A 24,136-nucleotide genomic window follows, 5' to 3' on the forward strand; every position below is an offset into this window, starting at 1 on the left:
TTTTTTGTATTTTGTTTTTTTTTTATTTGTTCAGCCAATCTCTTTCGATATGCCAAACAAATGTTAAAATAAGCTGCAGTCTATAGTGATTCCCGTTACTGGTATGGTAACAGAGCACACGAGATTAGTTAAGAAGTATATCGACTCGGCTCGTGATACTAAACACAAATTTATTTGTTCTTATTCTCTATTTGGTATATATAAGCTTCGGCTTCCAAAGGCTAGTTTTTTTTCTATTGCTATTTATATCTAATGTATACAAATTGATTAGATATGATTCCCGGCAGTACATTGAGAGTACTCCTCAGTATTTATTCTTTTTATTTCTTTTTGTTAAATATGTAGCTATAAATAATAATTTTCTTTTTAATTTAAAATGTTTTTATGGAAATTTTCAAACTTCTAACAAACGTCTAACAAGCGTGTGGAATATGTATTTTTTTTTTAATTTAAAATTATTTGAGACCGACAGCGTTTTGTTTTGAATTATTTAGTGTAGTCCGGTCTCTGGAGTTTTATATTACATGGTAATTGCCGTTTGCAATTTAGATTTAATTGTGCCTAGGTGGCACAAAAATGTTTTTGTTTTTATTATTTTGTTACGTGTTGCTTGAAGAGTAAGCATGCTTACTCATGCTTAATCTCTTTTGGTTTATTTTTATTGTACTATTTTTCTCGCCTAAGTTTGCTTGTATATCCTGTGATAGAAGCACCCGACTATAGCTATTTTACTAGTTGTTTGACAGGTATGTATATCTAACTAATTGGATTTCTATTTCCTTAAATTTGCAGAAAATTCGGCAACAAGTAAAATGCTACCTGCAAATGCCCTCAACATCTGGAAAAAATGAAATTAATGAAGCCCTGGAGGTTATTGAGTCCACCAATTTAAAATACTTTACTGGTGAAATGAATGCTGAATTTTATGCTCTAAAAGGTCTTTTGCTAGCTCAAATTGGAAGATCAGAGGAGGCTGGAAAATCATTTAGTGCTGCTGCACAGCTTCATGATGGCCTTACCAAAGCGTGGGCGATGTGGGGCGACTATATGGAACAAATATTTTTAAAAGAAAGGCAAATCGCATTAGCCGTCAATGCTTTAATTTGTTATTTACATGCAAGCAGAAATCAAATTGAAAGCAAAACACGAAAATATATTGCAAAAGTTTTGTGGTTTATGTCTTATGATAATAATACTAAAATCCTCATAAGTACTTTAGAGAAGTATGTTCCTGGCATTCCACCCTCTTATTGGCTACCATGGATTCCTCAGTTACTCTGTTGCTTAGAGCAATTCGAAGGCGATGTTATATTAAATCTCTTAAGCCAAGTAAGTATAACAACATTTGTATGTCTTTACAAAAATAGGTATACTAAATTCTTTAAAAAGTATGTAGGACCCTATAAAATGTATATATTCTTGATCAAAATTACTAGCCGAGTCGATTTGGCTATGTCCGTTTCTCCGTCCGTATGTTTCTCCCTATGAACACTCTGATTTTGGGCATTATAACAGCTAGTAAGTTGAGATTAAGCATGCAGCAACGTTTAGTTTTTTTCCAAACCGCACCAAACTGGCACGATCTCCCTTAAATTTTTTTGTATTTTGTTTTTTTTTTTATTTGTTCAGCCAATCTCTTTCGATATGCCAAACAAATGTTAAAATATCTTGTAAAAGATTTGGCATTTGTCAATTGAGAATAGAAACCTTTGAAAGTGCACCATCGGTTTAAATATTACATTTTTTATATAAAAGTGGGGGTTTTTCAATTATTATGTATTATTATTTAACAGATGTTGTCAGCGTAAGAAACAAATTTCTTTTAATTTCTTTTAGGGTGGAGAAAAAGGCAGTTTGACTGTTTGATAATATTGCTACGTTTTGAACTATGATTTTTATATTTATCACGTATTATTAGTATTTTTATCGCGCTGTATTTAGAGCCACATTTCCCGCCCAACCGACCGAGTGGTGTTGTCATGTTTCGTATGGCTCGATACGCGAGAAAATAAGCGCGAGAGTAGGAATTAGAGATAAAATATAAAGTCCATTAAATATAGTACAACATAATTTTCTATAGAGGTCATGCAACTTGGGGCGCTGTCGAGACTGGCTTAACACTCTGAAGACCGTAAAGCAGTGAGCTTTCGTTTAGAGTGGGACAAAATATAAAATTCCAATTATATGCAGCATAAAAATAGGGCTGTTCAGAATAAGGTAACGTAGAATATTTTTTGGAAACACTGGGAAAATAGATGGGCTATTGCTTGATCCGTAGTTACCGTAGCATTTTCAAATAGCTAGGAAGAATAAGGAACTGTTTTGCGCTTAAGGCTATCGAAATTAGAAAACTGTTTTCGATCCTGTGTGAACTTACAAGGGTTTAAATAGTTCTTGTAACACTGAGCATTAAGCACGGTACAATTTAACCGAGCACTTAAATATTTTTATAAGATATACGGTATATTTATATTTTGAATATAGTCTGGACATTTCTTAGGTGTGTTACTTTATTAAACCAAGGAGGTTTATTGGAGATAGACGGATAGTAAGTCGCAACACACGAGTTAAAAAATGATTTGATTGCGGTATACAAAATATTTATGACATCCACCATTATTGCATTGGAGGAGTAAAGATTGGACCAATTAAAGCCAGATATTAAATTATTTAGTCTCAGAAAATTAGCCTTGCAAAAACAATGAATTTGTTTGATTGACTTCTCTGATTTCTCTTTTATTATTATTTATTATTTTATATGTGTGTGATTGTCAATCTATCTGTGATTGTATCTGTGTGAAGTTGTATGACAGAAACACACTTTCAGGACTTGTTACAAGACAGATCCAATAATCGACGAAAAGATTTTCGAATATAATTAACTTGCCACAACGATAAGTCGAGCAAGTCGTCAATAATGTCGTGGTGTGGTGTGCTATACGGTGAAGGATATGAAGGATAGACGGATAGGATAGATAGATAGCACAATAATTAAAAAATTTCTTAATAGCCGTATAAATAATATTTATAGCATCGCAACAACTTCTCGGATTTATCTGTTAGCACTGTATCTGTGTCGATTGTCACCGCAAAAGTTGGATAACAGAGCCACACTTGCAAGACTTGTTATTAATTAAAAAATTACTTAATAGCCGTATAAATAATATTTATGTCATTGCCAACAATGTATTTGTTTGGTTGACTTCTCTGATTTTTCTTTTAATACGGTAACTGTGTCGATCGTCACCGCAATAGTATGGTGTTATGGATCTTCTGGTTCAGTAAGAAGTGCTACTCTGGAGAGAAACTCACTTTCAGGACTGGTTACAAAGCAGAGGTCCAAGACCAAGAGTGGATAAGGGCTTGGATGCAAAATATAGCGTTCTCTTCTATGAAAAATAATGAAAATCATTGAAAAAAATATATTACCGTTAAGCGGAGTACGGTACAACTTTTGCGGATTCAGCTTCGTCATGGACTTCTTCCACATACGTACAATTGTAAGTGATATGCATGCCAGTTTCCAGCTGTTATAGGACTGGAATTACCAGGAAGGTTTATTCGAATGTGTCTCTTCAGACAACCATTATTATTATCGAAAGAAAGTAGCAAGACATGTGTAAAAAAAAAACATTTTTAATATGTGTGAGCATGACAATTGTGGAAGTTTTGGGAGTGTTACAGCTAAGAGACCAAAATATTTTTGGCACGTCGATAGAAATATGCAAGACATATAATAAAAAAAAACATTTTAAGCATGTGAGCGTGACAGTTGTGGAAGTTCGGTACGTGTTATAGCTTGATAGGCAAAAATATAGGCCTGATAAGCATATTTAAAGTGTGGGGGTGATAGTTTTGGGCGTTTTACAAAGAGCGGGATTGTCAATCTTCTGAAACACTCTTGCGTCCGGATTACTTCCCAAGACGTCGACAATAATATATACGGATACGGCCAGATTGACTCGGCTAGTGAATATTTATTCTTTATAGGGTCGTAGGGTCGTTTACTACCTGTTAAATAAATCTCAACAAATGCAGTAATACTGTCGATGGCAGGCCACGCAGTTACAAAGCGCAGAAGAAAAGCGGACAAAGAAAATCTGCAGTAGTTGTCCGATTATGAGTGATATACCAATCGAAAGGTAAAGTAAACCCAGATTACAAAAATGTATTTTTCAGGAACAACAGTTTTTAACTCCAAGGAAATGTTTATTTATAGGAAAAGCTTACTATTACCAACCAAATTTAACTACACGATTAGGGCTACTAGAGATAAAATTAAAGGGAATGTTGCTCGTAAGCGTCAAGTCAAAACGCGGTCTGGGAGGTCTTGAGGTTGAGGGTGGTGACGTTTGAGTCTTCTTCTCGTTCTTGTTCTGGGATCTGCAACTCGTAGAGCCGTGTTGGCTAGACGCCTAGCTAAGCTGTTGGGATGTAAATCCGTCTCTCCTGGTATTTTTGACCACTTCCTGGATTTGGTCTCTTATTTTTGTTATCTTGAGATCACGTTCAATATCACAATAGTGGCGAATGTGTAAAAATTAAAATTTTTACAATTGTGGCTGATGGGGTGTAATGTAGTTTTCTAAAATGTACTTCAATCATTATTTTCATTATATTTATTATTTTAGAAAGCGTACCAAAAAATAAATTTTAGATACAGTATTTTTTTAGTTTAATAAAAAATCTTTTCTGGTTGGAAAATTTGATATCAGAACTTTGCAGGTGCGGCACTCGTTAAGATGTTTTTTTTTTTTGTTTGATACTCTATTACTCTACCAACTAACGGGTAAAAAAAAATTAGTTGAATATTCTTTATTGTAGATATTTCTTTCTCGCACCCGAATTAGAAAATTTAATGATCAAAAACAACGAAACTATGATTTCCTGCTACATCGTCGTCAGATTTTGGACAAATCAAAAAAAATATATTTTATTGAAAGTCTGGGTATACTTTTTTTTTTTTTTTCCTTTTTTTAATGTTTATAAAGGCGTACGGGGAAATCTGGGAACCCCTTTGTGTCCTTTTTGTCTATTAATTCAGCCCATTTGGCGCGCCGGCTAACTATAGTATAGTTAGCTATATCAAATTTACAAAATATTAAATATTACAAAAGAATCACAGATAACAAATAATTTATGATAAGCGTCAGCTTCTGCTGGCCCTTGTCAAAGGAGATCGGGAAATGAGATCCTTTCGGTTCCTTCTATAGAGCCCCTTTGCTGGGCGAGATCTGTTCAGAGCGCTGGCAAGTCGATTTCTGTGGCGCTCCAGCCTGTCATGGTATCGACTCGAGTGCTGGTTTATCTCGTCAAATACCGTCGCGGATTTGAGGACTCTGTGCAGGGTGGTGTTATGCACAAACCACTCGCAGCCGGTGATGAGTCTTGCGACCTTATTTTGGATAGCCTGGATCCTTTTGGATCTGGCTGTCACATGCCAAGCCCCAGATTTGGCACCCGTACTTTCAGTTTGGTGCTATAATCTGTTTGTAAATTGTAAGCTTGTTGGAGAGTGACAAATTGCTGCGCGAGCAGAGTAGCCAGTAGTGCTTCGCCACCTTTTCACGTAACCGCGTTCTGATAGCCGTCACAAATGCTTGGCAAATGTGAGTCTGCGATCCAGCAGCACTCCAAGGTACTTTGCTGCATTAGGCTGTTGTACGGGGGGTTTCTCGATATGAAAGCAGACGTTGGTGGATTTACTGCTATTGATGCCGATGTTCCAACGCTTTGCCCATACCGAGAACCGATCTGCAAAGTCTTGGATACCATCGGCTGCGTCGTGCTCGCATCGGGACCTGTAGGTGACGCACAAATGTGGCCAACATAGTTTTCCTGTATAGGCTTATATATATGCGGCATGTCGTGGCTATACAGGCAGTAAAGCAGGGGTCCGAGGACACTACCTTGTGTAACTCCAGCTGTCACATTATGTTCGGTGGAAAGTGCTGAATGGAAACGCACAGCGAATCGCCTTCCTTCCAGGTACGATTTCAGCAACCCAAAATATGGAGCAGGTAGCGTCTGTTTGATTTTTAGTTGGACTCCGATGTGCCACACTCGATCAAACGCTTCTCGAATGTCCAAGAAGAGGCTGTTGCAATATTCCTTAATGTCGTAGGCAGTCAGAATTTGCTCGACGAGCCGATGGAGCTGCTCGACAGTACAGTGGCCAGCACGAAAACCGAACTGATGCTCAGGGGTAATTAACTGGGCTTCCATGATCGTTACAATCCGGGCAGCAATCAGTCTCTCAAACACCTTCGAAATTGAAGGGAGAAGACTGATCGGCCGGTAGAAGGCGGGCTCCCTTTCTGGCTTGCCAGGTTTGTAGATCATGGAGATTATCCCGAGCTTCCACTGATGAGGGAAGTATTGTAACCTCACAATAGCATTAAAAGCCAACGCTATGTAGAGGGTAGCATGATTGGGCAGGGCCTTCAATGTGGCGTTGCAGATAACGTCCTGTCCTGGTGTTGTTGTTACTCTGGTTTCCAATGACATCGGCTATCTCACAAGGGTCAAACGGCGTGATTGGTGGATCCATTTTAAGCGCTTGGGTCAACTGGCCCTGAGTTTCTTCAACCTGTTGCAGGCTGGCTAGATTGAATGGTTGAAACCGCTCGGCGAGGTGCGCAGCGAATACCTCCGCTTGTTCCAAGTCGGTCCGAAACCATGTCCTGTTACTGTAGGCTAATGGCGCCTTCCTCGTGCAACGCCTTTTTCCAGAGTGAATGCGTCGCTTCACTTTCGACTCCAGTGTTGGAAAGCCTTTCGTCAAACCATTCGGATTTGTGCAACACCAACGCGAAACGGAGCCTACTCAGCGCTCGATTCCATTCCGTCTTGTCCAGCGGGTGGCGAGACCTCATCCACCTAGTGCGTTAGCGCCTCTTCTCAGCTATAGCTGTAGCAGGATCTCCCTGGTTATTGGGATTCGATCTGCCGCGGGCTGCCGAGATATGCTGCGAGTTTCCAATCTAGCTGCTGTCTTTATGTTGTTGGTGAACAGATTAATTACATCATCAGCTTAAGAAAGTGTTGAGGGGCAGAGTGGACTCCAGCTGCGATTGGAATACCTCCAGCTTAGTGCGCCTAGTGATTAGCCGCTCCATTTTAGGGTAGCATATTGCCCCCGCTTCCAGCGTAATTACCAGAGGCAGGTGGTCGGAGCTTAGCTCAACAACCGCGCTTATGCTAGCGTGGATGACCAGCACACCCCTTATCAGCGCAAAAAAATGTAGCCTAGAGAGCCTCTACTGCCGTACGGGTATCTTGTTGGTCCTCCTGTTGCTAGCGAGTTCACCTCCGAGTTTAGGACGAGATTCGCTAGTGCAATGCCTCATTGGTTGCTCCGCCCGCAACGATGAATCTAGTCCTAAACTCTTCCAGAATGTCATTGAACTCGTCCGTAGTCCATGTAATTCTCGGGGGGCAGTAAACCGTTCCAAAGCTTATAGGGCCAAGTGCTGTTTCGATAGCTGCCGGCGCAAGCTGTACCTTGTTAGTTGCTATAGGTGTTAGCGGGGAGTGGGCAAGTCTAGATTTGATCATGATGGCTGCCCCGCCTTTGGCGTTGCCGGCACTCGGATCATTGGCAGTGTAGGCTACATAGCCAAATAACTTGGGTGTCTCTGCCCCCTTGCAGTGTGTCTCACTGAGCAGTAAAACATCGATTTCGTGACGTCGTACGAAGCACTCCACTTAAGGCAACTTCGTGGATACGCCGTCGGCGTTCCACATTAGGATGCGCAGCGGCATCGTTATGGGGCTTGCTGTGCATGGACGGCAGTGAGCAGATTAAGAATCTGCCCCTGCTGCTGTGTCTGTTGTTGCTGCTGCTTTAGCAACATCATCATGATCTCCATCTGTTTTTCTTGGAACGCCCGGAGAAAGTTTAAGCTATCATTCAGCGGAGGATGGCTTCGATGTTGCTGTTGGTGTCCATCGGATGCTGTAGTAGCTCTCTCGTCTCCCTTTGTCGGCTGCGGCTCCGGTCGTTAAAGTGCTGTTGGGTCTGCTGCTGGTGCCTAGACGCCGCCTAGAAGGGTAGCAGTCGGCCTGCTTCCGGTGGTGTAGCGCGGCAAACTTCTCTCAGTGCCGTCGGTTTTGCTTCCAAGTCCACTATTGGGCCTCGATCGTTGTAGATACTCCTGGTACTTGGTGAAGCCCGAATAGTTGGCTGGGTGCTGTTTACCACAGTTGTAGCAGGTGCATTCCTCACTGCGTGGTCGAGTGCAATCCTTGGCAGGATGCTCTCCACCGCACTTCACACAGATGTGAGCGTTGCGGCAGTATTTGGCCGTGTGACCAAACTGCTGAAATCGATGGCGTAGTCTTCATTGCTAGGATCGCCTTGTTATTGGCCGCAGCGGCAATATTGATAAAGAATATGTTGACTGGTTTATTTGTGGGAGCACAAGCACCTTGTGACCAATTTTTCAATCTCTTCTTTGATATGGCTGGACAGTGTGCTATGGTGCAGAACTTTTATGCAGACTCTATACGGTCTGTCCTCCTTAAGCTGGTAGCAATGAAACTCGTATTGCTCGTCCTCAAGCCAGCTGACGATACTTCGAAACGTGCTTGCATTCGCAGCGTAAAGTTTTAATGCCCAACATCTGTAAATTGACGTCGTTAACGCCTTCAAGCACAATTGGTGGTGGTTTTGGTTGCGCTTTGCTAATAGCAGCCGTCTGCTGCGCAGCAATAGCAGCTTGGCGGTTAGTGCCGGGCTGCTCGTCACTTCCAAGGTCAGCTTCTAAGTTAGCTGGCGTGTCCGCGAGGAGTCCGAAACGATTTGATCGGCCATTGTAGCTAGATTGGGAGATGTCACCCTTCTTGCCAGGGTTAGGTTTTTCCTCTCAAGATTTGGAGAAGTGCCTGGTGTTATCTTGCGCTAAATAGTTTGGAAGCGGGTTTATAGCACAGCTGGGGATCCACTGGCGCTCGAAAAAGAACCCCAGTAGTCGTGGTCAAAGCCGGGTAGATTGACTGCTTTTCTAAGCACCTCGCCAAGAATCTGTTTGTTTTTTATTATATTCATTCTTTACCGCCTGGAAGTATGCAAGAGATCACCAGGGTCCTAGCCAAGACTTGAACCCTGGGATAGTTGGAGCTTTCTACCAGGTAGAAGGAAACGGTTCCAACACTATAAAGTATGTATATATCTAAGTTAAGTGTCGGTGCAGGGAGGGATCGCTCACCGTCGTCACTTGATTGAACTTCACCTAACGATACATTTCATAACAACAATCAATTCGATTTGTTAGTTCTGCTTTTTATTATTTTCCTCAAGTTTCAAGTTGGGATCTAGTTGGCTAATTCGGATGGCTCTGGTGCTCAGGCGAGAGTGCTTCTTGTCTTTTCAGCCAAGAACCTTTGAGCCCTCGGTCACACGGCATAAGTGCTGATCGGGCACATCGTGACTCTCGGTGCCTTGCTCATTATTGCTGCGCTGACAGCGCTGGCCCAGCACTCTGTAGAATGTTGGTGATATTCCGCTGACACCGTGGAATATCAGTGCTGCTGACGCGGGGGACGGTAGTGGCGGTGAGGCAGGAAACGGCCCTCTTGGAGAATGATGACCAGTTGCAGCTATGTGATGTGTGGGGTGAACAGGAGCTTATAGCTTGTGCTATCTTATATTATTGATCAGGATCACAAGTCGGGTCGGACCGACTGTCTGTATGAACGCCTTGATCTCAGAAATTATAAAAGCTAGAAAGTTGAGGTTAAGCATGCATATTCCAGAGATAGTCGCAGCGCAAGATTGCTTTTAAATATTGCCCCGCCCACCCTATTTATTTTGATTTTTTTTATTATTTTATTAGTCTTGTATTACGGATCTACTATACTGCATATATAGTTTACATATACAAATAATCTTAAGTTTTTTGTAATTAATTTAGATTGGACGCCTTTATCCTCAAGCGGTTTATTTCCCGATCCGGACTTTATATTTGACTTTAAAAATCGAACAACGTGAAAAACATAAAACCGCTGAACAAGCTGGAAAAATGTCATCCTCGGTAAGTATATTTATTTTATATTTTCTCTTTTTTTTTATATATAATGGACATATATGAACTTTAAAATTTAATAATACCAAGCAAATATTTATAATTTAACCTGAAAAATGTATTCGTAAATCAGCATAATTAACAACAGAAACACCTAGTTAAATATGTTATCATTGTAGCTTATTAGATGATATATTTGATGATTAGATGATATATTAGATGTGTGGGCCTGAACGGCAATATCAAATATCCTTATATCCTTAGAAATGTACGCAGTTTAGTAGTTAGTCGGGAAACGTCAGGTTGTCATGCTAACTTTCGCCCAGAAATTTTTTTTTTTATTGGCCAATCACATTTTGGCCACGACGTTGCTTTTACTATTTCATAATCTGTTTTGACCTATTTGATTTTTTTAGAGTATCTGTCTCTCTTGTTCTTATCACTTTTAATTTTTTAATAGACTATTTTTTTTAGACTGACAAGTAACTGAAATAAGATAGATGGGAAGAAAGGTAGGAAGAAAGGTAAATAAATACACAATCCAAAGGTGGAAATAAATACGGATAGTACGACAGTGTCCGAAATGACTCCATCTACATGTTACTAACTTTTCGGGTCGTTAGGTCAGCTATATGCGTCTGATTAAGTACCTATCGTGTTGTCATCGGTGGTGTCCATCATTCCATTCCTTGTGATTGGCCACACAGTTCGATTTGTCAATTGACCTAGAAGGAAATCCACGTTATTAAAATACTTTGTCGGCTACAAGTCCTGGTTGAGCTTCCTTACAAAAAGGATGATTTCATACAATGCCACAGGTGCTAAGCATTTGGACACAAAAAAATCAGTCGTCCCCAGTACCAACAACTTCCTGTGACTTTCTTGCAAAGTGAACAGTTTTCACCGCTGGGTAGCAACAATAAGAAGCAAAGTCAGATGCAAAATACCGCTTCAGAAGCAGTCATCACAACAACAACAAATATCTCAACAACAACAGCAGTCAAATCACCAGCAGCCGTCCTCCCTACAGCGACGCAAATCGCAGCAATTGTTCAATGACCAATGAAGAGCAAATGTTTTTGCAATCCAACGAAAGACTGTCGGTCCTAGTTGCTCATATTAACAAGCTATCCCAACTGATGGTGTCGATGATGGGCATTGTTTCAAAACTGTTTCCAAAATTCTTCAGGCCCTGCTCAAGTACTGCTTTGGACTTCTCCCAGTTAACGTAACCCCACCCCGACGGACTTGCTAGCCAAGCGGATTTATTATAGCAGGAGTTCTTTGTTCTAAGTTATAATATTGACATCATGTTGATTAGCTGAAAACTATTGCTCTGGGTCGTACAAACTAAATGGGTATGATACCCATGAAGCAACTCATCCTGCCAATGGCTAACGCGGTGGTTGTGCAATTTTAAATAAATCATATCTTCAATGTTTCCAGTTCTATAGTCTGCAAAAATGTTCAATGTGTCGCAGTTAAAATCAAATCCGACCTTGGTGAACTAGCCATTGCATATATCTATTGTCTACCAAATTTTCAATGTTCTGCTGACGACTTCGAAAAATTCTTTGACATCCTTTGAACAAAGTCCATAGTCGCTGGGGATTGGAATGCTCACCATCGTCTCTGGGGTCTCGAAACTCAACCACCCGCGGATGAGCACTCGCAGACTTCGTTCACAGTTCAAATGTCCAGGTCCTTGCTACAGGACCGCATTATCCAAATGCACAACCAAAGAACACCAATGGTCGTAGACTTTGTTGTCTATAAAGCGATTCGGAATGAGTGTCTCTCCATAAATGAAAGTCTTAAGCTTAACTCTGATTACATCACATCACAAAATTAACATGGTGTTCTCATTTGCACGGAACATCCATATTGCTGCTTTGGACCTGTAGACACGTCCCAAACTCCTCCAACCCATCTCAGGCTCTTTTAAAATCTGAGGTTATGGACTTGGGGAGGTTGAAAATGGCATATACACATGATATGCCATGATTGAAGAAGAAGAAGCTTCTGTTAGATACCAAACGCTATACGTTATAATGAGACGCTTCGTAACGCTGACCCCACCAAACCGTACGGCTTCAACCTGTTAAAATTTACACGGAATATGAAGCGACAGCCTTCTCGCGAAATTCCCATACAGAAAACCAACAATACATGGTGCAGGCGGACTGAGAAATCTCTTTAGCTAGCTCTTGCGAGTCACGAAGAGATGGAAAAAACAATGTCATTAATCCTCATTCTTCAGCAACTGCATTACCAATCCAGCATGCAAGTTCAGAGAAAGTTAGCCATCATATTCCAAAGCTACATCACAGGAAAGCGCCGGGCTTCGACGGTATTGACAGTAGAATTGTCAAGGCTTCGACTAAAAATGGAATCCTGTTCCTTATTCTCCTTTTCAACTCAATGCTACGTATCCCCCATACGTACCTTCGTATCTTGCTACCCACATTCTCTAAAATATTCTAGGGAATAATTTGAGTAAGAATGCAGGATGACATTCCCGCCCACCAGTTTGGATTTAGGCACCGTCATGGGATCCAAAGCAAGCTCATCGAGCTGTTCAGTACATCTTAAATTCCTTTGAAAACCTACGCTGATAACACTGCCTTCCTCGCGAACTCTTCCTGTCCAATCGAAGCGTCAAAGCTCACCCAGGAATTTCAGGACACATATGGCAAGTGGTGAAACAGATAGAACATTTCTACAAATGGAAGCAAGTCGCATTACTGAAACTTCTCATTGAGAGGACAGACCCTTACTAGGGTTAAGCTTCTCGACGACAGCATCCCACAATCTTCCGAGGTGCAGCACCTGGGTTTGATCCCTGACAAGCGGCTCACCTGGAAGCAGCACACAAAGAAAATACACCGCCAACGAATAAAATGTTATTATTCAAATCGACCTCTATGAATGCACTGAATGTCATAAAAGTGCAAAGCGCATGATTGCAAATACGGATTGATATATCAGAAACGATGCCCTAGCAAATAACCTTTACATTCCCTCTGTGAGATATCAGATAAACTGTCGAGCCGATACTACGAACGCGTCACAGCTCACATCAACCAAATGGCAGCCGCCTCCTTGGCTACCCCAATGACCAGAAGAAGGCTTAAACGAAGACACTGCCTATCTCTGGACATCAAGACAAAATGTGTGCCATCTTCGCCTGTCCGTCCGTCTGTCCGTATAACCGACTCGATCTTAGGAACTACAAAACCCAGAATGTTAATATTAAGCATTAATGTTGATATTAAGTAGTTTCCAGAAACAGACGCCGCGCAAGCTTGTTTCCAAATGTTGTCACGCCCGCTCTAACGCTCTACAAGTGTTTTGATATTTTTTTCATTTTTGAATATACATATGTATCTGGAAAACGGACAGAAGGAATCGTTTCCGACCATAACTTTTCCGACTCTTCACATAACTTTCACGCCACACTTAAAAAATTTTAAATTTTTTTTAAATTTTTACTGATATTCCAGAAAATGGTAATCTCTCTCGTTTTCACTTTTACTAGCTGAGTAACGGGTATCTGATAGTCGGGGAACTCGACTATAGGTCGTGGCAATTGTAAAGGGTTTGTGGGGGTTAGATAGGGCGTGTGCAAAATGTTTTTGGCATTCCGATTTGGCAAAAATAATATTAAAACGTAAAACTATCTAAACATTTTTCAAGTGTGGGCGTAACACTTTTGTAGGGTTTGTGAGCGTGGCAATATCATTTAACAAACTTCCGCTGCGTTTATGTCTCTGGAATATGCATGCATAATCTCAACTATAGTTCAATAGTTCCTAACATCTCGACGAAGACACCTAAGACGTTCAGACGGACGGACTATTGATCTTGATCAGGAGTATATAAATTAAGTATTTTAGGGCGGCGTAATCGCGCGCGGCTATTCGAGTCTAGGTGTCGGGCGGGGCCGCGACAATAAAAGACAAGGAGTTTATATTAATTCTTTATTTCACAAGCCAAGCGGAGCTGTGGCGTTGGAGCACGAAATCAAACTAAAGCTACGAATACAGAAATTCAATTTAGGAGCTAGAATGAAAACGAAACACATTGTTGCGGTTTCATATTCGTAGCGGCCATGCAAATAAACAAAGTTTGCCAGCTACGTAACGACGTCCGTCATAATGCTTACATTGCAGAATGCCGTCGTCGTCGTATTTCATGCGCTCGACTTTGCGACGTTAACTTTAGTTAACTACTCCCCCCTCAAGATGGAGGCCGCCCTAGGCCGACCTCAACTCGGTGATCGCCACGTTCAATCGTCTGGCGGATCTCCTGGCCTTCTGGGCACGCCAGAACGCGTTCAGCGTCGACCTCTTCTCTGAACTTCCGGATTGTCTCTAAGTTACGTTCATTTAGGCGATGAAGGTACGGGAGACTGAGCACGCTTTGGTGGGAGGTGACATTCAGCAGAGGGAATTTTGCTACTCCGGGTACTCTGTTCTGGACTCCGTTCTGGTTAACGTACAGGGTTCCGTTAATGACGGCACGTCGGGCGAGGGTAATAAGGTGCGTACCATGTACCCAGATTTCAGTGCCGTTGACCACTTGCACCCTGGCGGCCCTATCGTTGATGATGACGATCCCCTCATCTACATAGGTGATGGGATCCAGGCTGCTGGGTTGTATTTCGCAGTGGGCCGCGCCTCCGGCATGAAGTTCTCTTGCGCATGCGCTGCCTGATGATAGCTGGCAGAAGATGGCGCTGGCTGATGCAGTGCAAGCTTTAACGGTGCAAATCTCGTTGTTACACTCTGCGATAACGCTATCGTCTAATCGTAGCATGGCTCCTTCGTGACTAACAGGGAAAATAGTAATTTTCTTACAGGCGAACTTAATTATCGGAAATTTAATGATAAAGTGTAATGCGTTACTGGATTGCAGAACCTTTACGGACGATACGGACATGAGATCCCCTATAGGGGTGTTGGTGGGCTCCTCCAGCCAAACTGATTTTAAATCTGCGTGATCGAGAATATTTGGGCTAACAATGTTCATTTTTGCAAGTGTCACGGCCAACATTAAATTTTGAAGCTCCATCATGAGCATTCTATTTCTCGCGAGCAATGTTTCATACAAATGACCGGTGTCAATTTGCGACTCTATTGCTGTTTTGAGAATTAAGTTGACTTTGACTCTGGATTTTTATATTGATTTCTATCTGCCTATTGTTCGCGTCGACCAACCGCGCCTCTAAAACCCTACTCTTCTCCAAATCACCAGCATCAGGTGTGCCGGCTACGACCTTTAGTATGGAGCCCAGGAAGTCCAAGCTTCTGGCCATTCGATGGTGCGCACCCAGCGCATCCAGCAAGTCCCGGAGGTGTGCTGAGTCTACGCTCAGCAGATTTCTCATGTGTGATTGCGGAAATTGGCCGAGCAAGCCGACCGTCTCCTCTACCATATGTGCGTACTCCGAAAGATTCGCGGGGTGCTTCACATAGGCACACCAAGATCTGGCCGTCGACTATGGGAATGTTCTTGGCGCACGAATAATCGGTGATGTATGCCGATGCCAATGACAGATATACGAGAAGGATAAGATTGGTCCTGTGGGTGAATGTTTAAATGGTTGATTTTTCTGTTTTTTAGGCAAGGGGGAACCCAACACCAATAACGTAAAATGCTTAAGAATATAATGCGCGTCGATGGCGCTAGGCTTAGAACTACTAAAACTGAGCCGAGTGGCTAAAAAATTTCAAATTAAGCGGTACGTAGACCTCGCTACCGAGCGCATCATTTTAGATTGTCCTTATGGACCACCCTCCCCTCAATAAGTACCGTGGTCCCCGTGTCCGCTTCTACAGCTTTCTCCTCGCACAATGGCGTGAGCTTGTTGCCGAGTTTTCGGTTGGATTTTACCAACACCTTTTCGCCAACGTCGAATGCCCTATTCTGTCGAGAGGCGTTTTCTCTGGCCATTTGCGCGGTTTGAGCTTTCTGGATCCTATTGTGGATCTCTACCTTTGGCTCATCAGGGTGTGTTAGGGCGATGTCAGCCGGTCTCCTGTTAACGACCGAGTGAATCGACTTATTATATTGGGTAGTGGCCAACATTACTATTTCGACCGTATCACTCATGCCCTTGTCTATCTTTATGCATCTGGCTAGCTCCTGCAACGTGCTGTGGAAACGCTCCACCTACCCGTTCGAGGTACTGTGCAGTGGTGGTGCGTTTGTAATGCTAACACCAAAGTTGTTACAAAGCATGGACACGATCGTTTGCGATTTCAACGATGGTTCGTTGTCGCAATAAATGGTCTTTGCCCTTGGGAAAAAGTTCATGAGCTGAAGCAGCGCTGTCTTCAGGTCTTCAATCGTTCTCGAGGCGATGGGTTGTTCGACGGCAAATTTAAAAAACTTGTCGACGCAAGTGACGAAAAACTTTTTGTCAGTAGAGAAAATGTCTATATGCAACATCTCCCCTGTGTGTGACGGTATCGGCGTTTCACCGAGTTCCTGTTTCTTCGGGTGCCTGTCGTACTTGGCCCTCGCACAAGCCTTCTGCAATTCTGCACGATCTCGTTGGCCAGCTTAGCCATTTCCTGCGCTGCTCTGTGCGCCCTATTGTGTTTAGCAGTTAAGATTTCCTTTCGTTCTTCAACTCTGAGTACGTCCACGGCGCGGTTCCTGCAATGCCAGAACTTCGTGGCTGGGAACCTCCGCACTATCTCATCTTGTATCATTGCGAGTGCGTGTAAATCGCAATAGAAAGCGTTTACGCCCCTTGGGACGATTATGTCTACCAGTTCGTCTAATAAAGACTCCCTGCAGACGAAGTTGACCATGTGGCGCCTTTTATTCCCGAATAGAATAAAGGTATTCTTAGACGGGAAACGTGCTTCCTCCAGTATTATCTGGTTCTGGAAGCAGTTCAACGGCTTGACTGTCGACTCGATTGTGTGGGTGAGAGACATCTCGCTGTGAATCGTTGCTGCACAAGATTCGCGCTCTTCTTGTTCCAGCACATTAAGCTGCTGTCTGGACAAGGCGTCCGCTACCAGGTTCTCTTTACCGGGCTTGTAGAACAGTCCAGCATTGAACTCGTCTATGCGGCTCTTCCACCTCTTAATTTTGGCGTTCGGGTTTGATTCCGACACAGAAAATGGTAAAGGCTGATGGTCAGTGAAGATGTTTATATCTTTCACTCAATACAAGTAATGCCGCAGTTTAGCCAGGGCCCAAATGATGGCCAATAACTCCCGCTCGTTAGTCGCGTAGTTGGCTTCACTGTCTTTAAGCGTTCTTAAGCGTTCATTGTTATAGGGCGGCCCTCTTGGGACAACACCGTTGTGTTGTATATGTATACAACCGTTGGCTGAAGCATTTGTCGTTAGATCAAATGGCTTCTTATAGTCAGGGTAGCTGAGCATGACATCTTCTGATGCCAATATATTGCGTAGCTTTTGAAACGCCTCTCGCTGGGACTCAGCGAAACGCACCTGAATGTTCCTTGACCTATGCCTACTAACCGTTCCATTTTCGCCCTTTAATATGTTCGAAATGGGCCTTGCTATAGCAGCGAAGTCCTTAATGAAACATCTATAGTAGCTCGCGAGGCCCAGAAACGACCTGACTTCAAATACTGTCTTGGGCTCCGGGAATTCTTTTATGGCCTTGACTTTTTCTGGGTCCGTTTTTGCACCGTTACTGGTGACTATGAACCGACCGATAGCTTAATATTCGCTTCTTTTAGGCTTTTTAACACCCACTCTACATGTTTAATGTGAGTCTCCTCGTCTTGCGAGAAGATGATCACGTCATCCACATAAACATAACAAAATTTGCCTATTTGTTCCCGTAAGATATCATCGATTGTTCGCTGGAAGATGCTGGCTGCGTTCCTGAGGCCGAACGGCAGTCTCTTGAACTCATATTTTCCCCCGTTCACGGAGAAAGAAGTTTTTTTGCGATCACGTTCCGCTTACACAACCTGATGATATCCGGATTTCAGATCCAGGGTCGAAAAATAGTGGGCTTTGCCCAAGTTGCTTAGTATCATCGATATATTCGGCATGAAGTAATTGTCGGGGATAGTTCCCTAATTTTGTTCGCGAAAGTCACCAAGCGCTTGTTGAGGTTGCCCGCCTCATCGGTGCCCTTCTTAGCTACTACCCATATAGGGTTGTTGTAGGGGGTGCCGATTTTTGAATTATGTCGTTTGTTAGAAGATCTTGGATCTCCTTATTGACGAAGTCTGCTACGCCCATGGGATATGGGTATAGCTTGGCATAAATGGGCTCTTTGCTCACTTATCACTTGGTAGCAACGACCGAAGTATTGTATGGCAGTGATTCGTTTGGGTCTGCAAAGGCCTTTTTTCTGGTCTTTAACAATTTCCGAAAAGACTCCACATCGGTGAAGTTGACATCAGCGCATTTGTGGAAGGAGATTTTTTCGACTTCCGTACCCCATTTGAGCTGACAGGAGGCCAGAGTGACGCCCCAGCCTGAGATAACAAATCTAGACCAATTATCCCATCAAAGGTTGACAAGTCTGCCAGAATGAAGAATGTTGCTTTCACGTTGAACAACGCAACAAAGCATTTTTGTGTGACATGGATCGAACGCAAGCTCAATTGCGAGTTAACCGGACGGAAGCCAAGCAAGCACTTATGCGGTCTGATGTATTTCTTTGAAGTTCTGGTATCGATTAAGAAGCTCATATCCAGCCCTGCTACTCTTCGTCTGATGACGGGTAGCAGGGATCTTCCCCTAAAAAATTGAGGGAGTCCGAATCGCTTCCAGCATCGTCCTCGATTTGTGCCACAGCGCCGCTGGCGGCTTCGGTGTACGAGTTCTGCCCCTGACCAGCGTCTTGGGTTACATGATTGACCCTTTGCTGCTTGTTCCTATCGTTAGTGCGATCGGACATGGCCGACCGCTTGCTGATGCCAGCGGAGGCCTGGGTTGTCCGTCTAAACCTTTATAGCGAAGGGCCCACCTCCATTGGTTCTGAAGCACTGGCGCGATTTTGCTGCTCAGCATTTCGCTGGCCGGATTGGCCTTGCTGCTTGTGCTGCCTACTAAAATGTGGGTTCTTTGACCCACTTGTTTGCACTTCCGCCTGCTGGGGTGGCTTGGCTCACTGCTGGGCACTTGCCTTGTGTTACTTTTCCTCTACGCTCCTCGCGAAGCTGGCAGCGAACGCATATCTTTCATGATTCGATTCTACCTCTTGCGCGAGCGCCAGAGCCGACGGCAAGTCCCTTGGCTTTGCCGAGAATAGCACATCTGTGAGACTACGCTTGAGTCCCGAAACAAACACACGTAGTGCATCTTCGCGGAACTTTTCACAGAGACCCTTTGCTAGGGCCGGCTCGTATGACATGTTGACTTTATTGGTCAACAATGTCAGTTTTTTGCCGACTTCATCATAATACTGCAGTAGAGACATGCTGCCTTTTCTCAGCGTGCCCAACTCCTGCTCGATTACATGAACTGGACGTTTGTCGCTGTATGTGAAGTCGAGGCGACTTATAATCGCGTCAAAGTTAAGTATTGTGCCAAAAGAGGCCAGAACAACATCCGCGGCACCCCTGATTTTATTTCTTTAATTATAACCGCCTGGTAGTGGCGGGAGCTGCCGTTGTATGGCCTAAAAATACGGTAGGCTGCGAGGGCCGCCTGTCTCCATGAAACGTACGATTCACGTGCGCCCGTAAACTCGGGCAAGCATTTGACCGCATCCAATGGCTCCTCGCAGCGGATATCATTGCTTATTTCTATGGGTGTATAGGCTTGCACCTCTGGCGGCGTAACATGAGCTGCCGCAAACTGCTGAGACATTGCGTTGACTCTGTCAAGCAGGGCCCTATTTGCAGCGGCTTGCTGAGCTAAGGCAGCGGTGACGGTTGCCTGTATTACGCTTTTCAATTGGTCTGGATCCATATTTTCTGGAGTGGGGGGCGCTAAAACTGAATGTCTTGGCGTTGGAAGACGAATAAGATTATCGCAATCAGCGTCCGAATCACTAGACCGACGGCGGGAAGTTCTATAGCGACGGAATTGTGAAGTCTTATGCTTCCAATATAAACAACGAAAACTCGAACACAACGCTTGAGGACAGAGGCAACGAAGTTGCAAAGTTGCAAAAATTTATGCGCGCGTGCATTTGATACGCTGCTTTCAATAAATGTGTTTTTATTTAAGTTATCATTGCAGCCAAAAGCCAACTACTTCTCGTCAAGTTAATTCACCATTACTCTCATGAATCGTTGCGCGTGTTAAAACTTTTAGGCAAAGACACTTGCAAAAGACTACTTTCATATATTTATATCTAGTTTGCAGATTTAAAAACAGCTTAAAAGAAGATGCTCACTTACATTTTTTGGGTTGTATGGTGTAGTGTGGTGTTCTGTTGTTGTGCTGTCACTGCCTCCCGCGCTGCCGTCTCTGCTGTCCAGATAGCTTGCGCGCTGATCTGGCGATAGGTCGCTGCCCGAAGAGCTCCAGCGGCTTCGGTGAACGATGTAATTTGAATTAATAGCGCTATTGCGCACCTCAGTCAATTATGACAATTGAGGTTGGTGTCACTGTCGCTGCCTATAGTGGCTTAGGTCAGCAATCGTTGAACGGTTCTTGTTGCTTTGCGCAAGTACTTTAAGCTTTTAGTATTGTCACTGTGTGGCCGTAGACTGCTCAGTTGATCACTTTGTTTTAGATCTGTTCTTTTTATTTTCGAGTCGTGGTGTAATTACCACTCGTTGGGCGCCAATTAAGTATTTTAGGCCGGCGTAATCGCGCGCGGCTATTCGAGTCTGGGTGTAGGGCGGGGCCGCGACAATAAAAGACAAGGAGTTTTTATTAATTCTTTATTTCACAAGACAAGCGGAGCTGTGGCATTGGAGCACGAAATCAAACTAAAGCTACGAATACAGAAATTCAATTTAGGAGCTAGAATGAAAACGAAACACATTGTTGCGGTTTCATATTCGTAGCGGTCATGCAAATAAACAAAGTTTGCCAGCTACGTAACGACGTCCGGCATAATGCTTACATTGCAGAATGCCGTCGTCGTCGTATTTCATGCGCTCGACATAGCGACGTTAACTTTAGTTAACTTATATGCTATAATGGTCGTGTTCTTCTACCTATTACGTACTTTTCTTTTATATTCCCTTTGGGTAAAAAAAAGACCGTTGGGCAATTTTCATTCAAAATTATTTAAAATTAAAGACCAGTTTGTGTAAAAAGGCAAGGGTGGACGTCGGATTTTAATTTTTGACTAAAATTATAAACAGAGTTTAAATATGTAATGTGTCGAAAATTCTCAAAAAAAAAAAAAATTTTTGAATATTAAGTTGTACGATAATTAAATATTTTACTTTATATAGTAATGTTACATTTTATTTTTTTTAGAACATGGATGGAACAACGTTAGGTTTTGGAAGGGGAGCAAGTCACGGAAACATTTCATCAATAAATCCAATTAAAGCAACTCCACCCATGTGGCGCTGCTCTAAGGTAATGCAATTACAGAGAGAAGTACATCCCACAATATTAAGTTCCTTGGAAGGAATTGTTGACCAAATGGTTTGGTTTAGAGAAAGCTGGACAGAGGAAGTTCTTCGACAACTACGCCAAGGCCTAATAAAATGCTATGCCATAGCGTTCGAAAAAAGAGATACTGTTATTCATTCAACTATAACCCCTCACACGTTGCATTTCGTCAAAAAGCTTGGTTCTACGTTTGGCATTGGAATAGAAAATGTTCCAGGATCAGTAACCTCCTCAATTTCTAATTCAGCAGCCTCGGAGTCTCTTGCTCGACGCGCGCAAGTTACTTTTCAAGATCCAGTATTTCAAAAAATGAAGGAACAATTCACTAATGACTTTGATTTTTCAAAACCAGGCGCAATGAAATTGCACAATTTAATATCAAAATTAAAAACATGGATAAAAGTTCTAGAGACAAAAGTTAAAAAGTTACCCACATCATTTTTAATAGAAGACAAGTGTAGGTTTTTATCAAATTTTAGTCAGAAAACAGCTGAGGTTGAACTTCCTGGAGAATTGTTAATTCCTTTATCATCTCATTATTATGTAAGAATTGCAAGATTCATGCCGCGTGTGGAAATAGTACAAAAAAATAACACTGCAGCGCGTAGGTTATATATAAGAGGAACTAACGGGAAAATATATCCTTACCTTGTAGTCCTTGATTCAGGTTTGGGAGATGCCCGCCGAGAGGAACGAGTTTTGCAATTAAAACGCATGTTGAATTACTATTTAGAAAAGCAAAAGGAAACAAGTCGAAGATTTCTAAACATAACGGTACCAAGGGTTGTCCCAATATCGCCACAGATGCGATTAGCAGAAGATAATCCAAACAGTATTTCATTGTTAAAAATATTTAAAAAATGCTGTCAGGGTATGCAGGTTGACTACGACATGCCTATAGTTAAATATTATGACCGTCTTTCTGAAGACCAGGCAAGAGGAACTCCAACTACACATACCATACTTAGAGAAATATTTTCTAAAATACAATGTACTATGGTCCCAAGGACATTACTAAAACATTGGGCTTTGAAAACATTCCCGGCGGCTACCGACTTTTGGCATTTCCGTAAAATGGTAAGCACTATTACATTTTTATATAAATCTATTTAATTATCACCTGTTTCTTATGACCTAAAACTTTGTGTTGTATGTACCCAATATATACCTTATTTATATTTGTATATATGAAGCAGGACACTGCTTTTTATACCCCTTACTCGTAGAGTAAAAGGGTATACTATATTCGTTGCAAAATATGTAACAGGCAGAAGGAAGCGTTTCCGACCATATAAAGTATATATATTCTTGATCAGGATAAAAAGCTGAGTCGAACTGGCCATGTCCGTCCCTCCGTCCGTCTGTCCAAAAGAACGCCTCGATCTTGGGAACTACAAAAGCTATAATGTTGAGATTAAGCACGAAGCTTCCAAACACATAGACGCAGCGCAAGTCCAAATGTTGCCACGCCCACTCTAATAATCACAAACCGCACAAAACTGCCTCGGCCATATTTTTAAAAAATGTTTGGATATTTTTTCATTTTTTTATTATTCTTGTAAATTTCTACCGATTTGTCAAAAATAGTTTTGCCACGCCCACTCTACCGCCCACAAACTGCCCAAAACTGTCACACCAACCCTATTAAACAATTTTTTTTTTTTCATTTCTTAATTTTTTTTGTGCAATTTTTCCGGTGTCCGAGAACATAAAATTTTTTTTTTTTAATTAAACTTTAAACTGTGGTAGTATTGCATATTAGTATAAATGATGTTGGAGCTAGTGAGGCTCGCCGTGAAGTAGACAGCCGTCGTTTAACCTGGAATCACGGAAAGTGAAAAGGCTCAAGCATATGGAGTAGAGTTTAAAAGGTTACACCTCAATTTTTTAAATTGATGAAACAGTATAGACAGTGGGTAACGGTTTGTTACATCAATACCAAGCCTGAGCTCAGACCAATGTTTCATTGTGCGATCTGTGATTTGAACTGCAGAATTATTATTACGATATGACCCAGTGCTCTATACAGCGAATCAAATTCACGTAATTTTAATAAAAAATGAAAACCAAAATATTAGGTCAATTGTTTAAAAGAATGCCCACTGGATATGGCAATGAGCAAAATTACACTAAATTTATTGTAAAGTAAATGTTTGGGTTGATCTGCTAAAAAAAAAAAAAAACCGTAGATCAATTTAAAGCGGGAGGATACAGAAGAATACAACATTGACTTAGAATGTTGATGTAAAGCTTAAGAAAATGAATATTGGAATACAGTTTGCCACGAAACGAAGTCGAATGATCTGAACACAGGGGAAAAAAGGAATATAATTGAGTTCATAGGAGTCGTAAAGCTTTAAGAATTCGGAACTTGGAAACGATTTTGAAGTGTGTATATAATTTGAAGTCATCAAGGAATAAAGTTTATCTCCTTAACTGTACCATTAACGTTAATAAGAAACACCCGAAAAAGTAGTTTTTTCGAGATCTATTGAAGTCATATATATTCAAGAATTGAAGGGATGTTTTTGCATACACAATGTGTATGTGTGCTAACATCAGCGGCAATGACAATGC

At 42.1% G+C, this 24,136-nt stretch overlaps 1 protein-coding gene across 2 annotated transcripts in view; it reads left to right on the forward strand.

Annotated features, from left to right (window-relative positions):
* LOC6541212 (transcription-associated protein 1) overlaps window positions 1–24,136 on the forward strand; it is a 111,493-nt gene that overhangs the window by 83,412 nt on the left and 3,945 nt on the right. For both annotated transcript variants that reach the window (XM_026983530.1, XM_026983529.1), the window contains 3 exons: window positions 793–1,329; window positions 9,915–10,034; window positions 21,419–22,636. In XM_026983530.1, the coding sequence (XP_026839331.1) occupies window positions 793–1,329; window positions 9,915–10,034; window positions 21,419–22,636 (1,875 nt within the window). The remainder of the gene's footprint in view (window positions 1–792; window positions 1,330–9,914; window positions 10,035–21,418; window positions 22,637–24,136) is intronic.

The sequence above is a fragment of the Drosophila erecta genome, unplaced genomic scaffold (assembly GCF_003286155.1).
Source record: "Drosophila erecta strain 14021-0224.00,06,07 unplaced genomic scaffold, DereRS2 tig00000307-arrow-arrow-pilon, whole genome shotgun sequence".
NCBI classification, from domain to species: Eukaryota; Metazoa; Arthropoda; class Insecta; order Diptera; family Drosophilidae; genus Drosophila; species Drosophila erecta.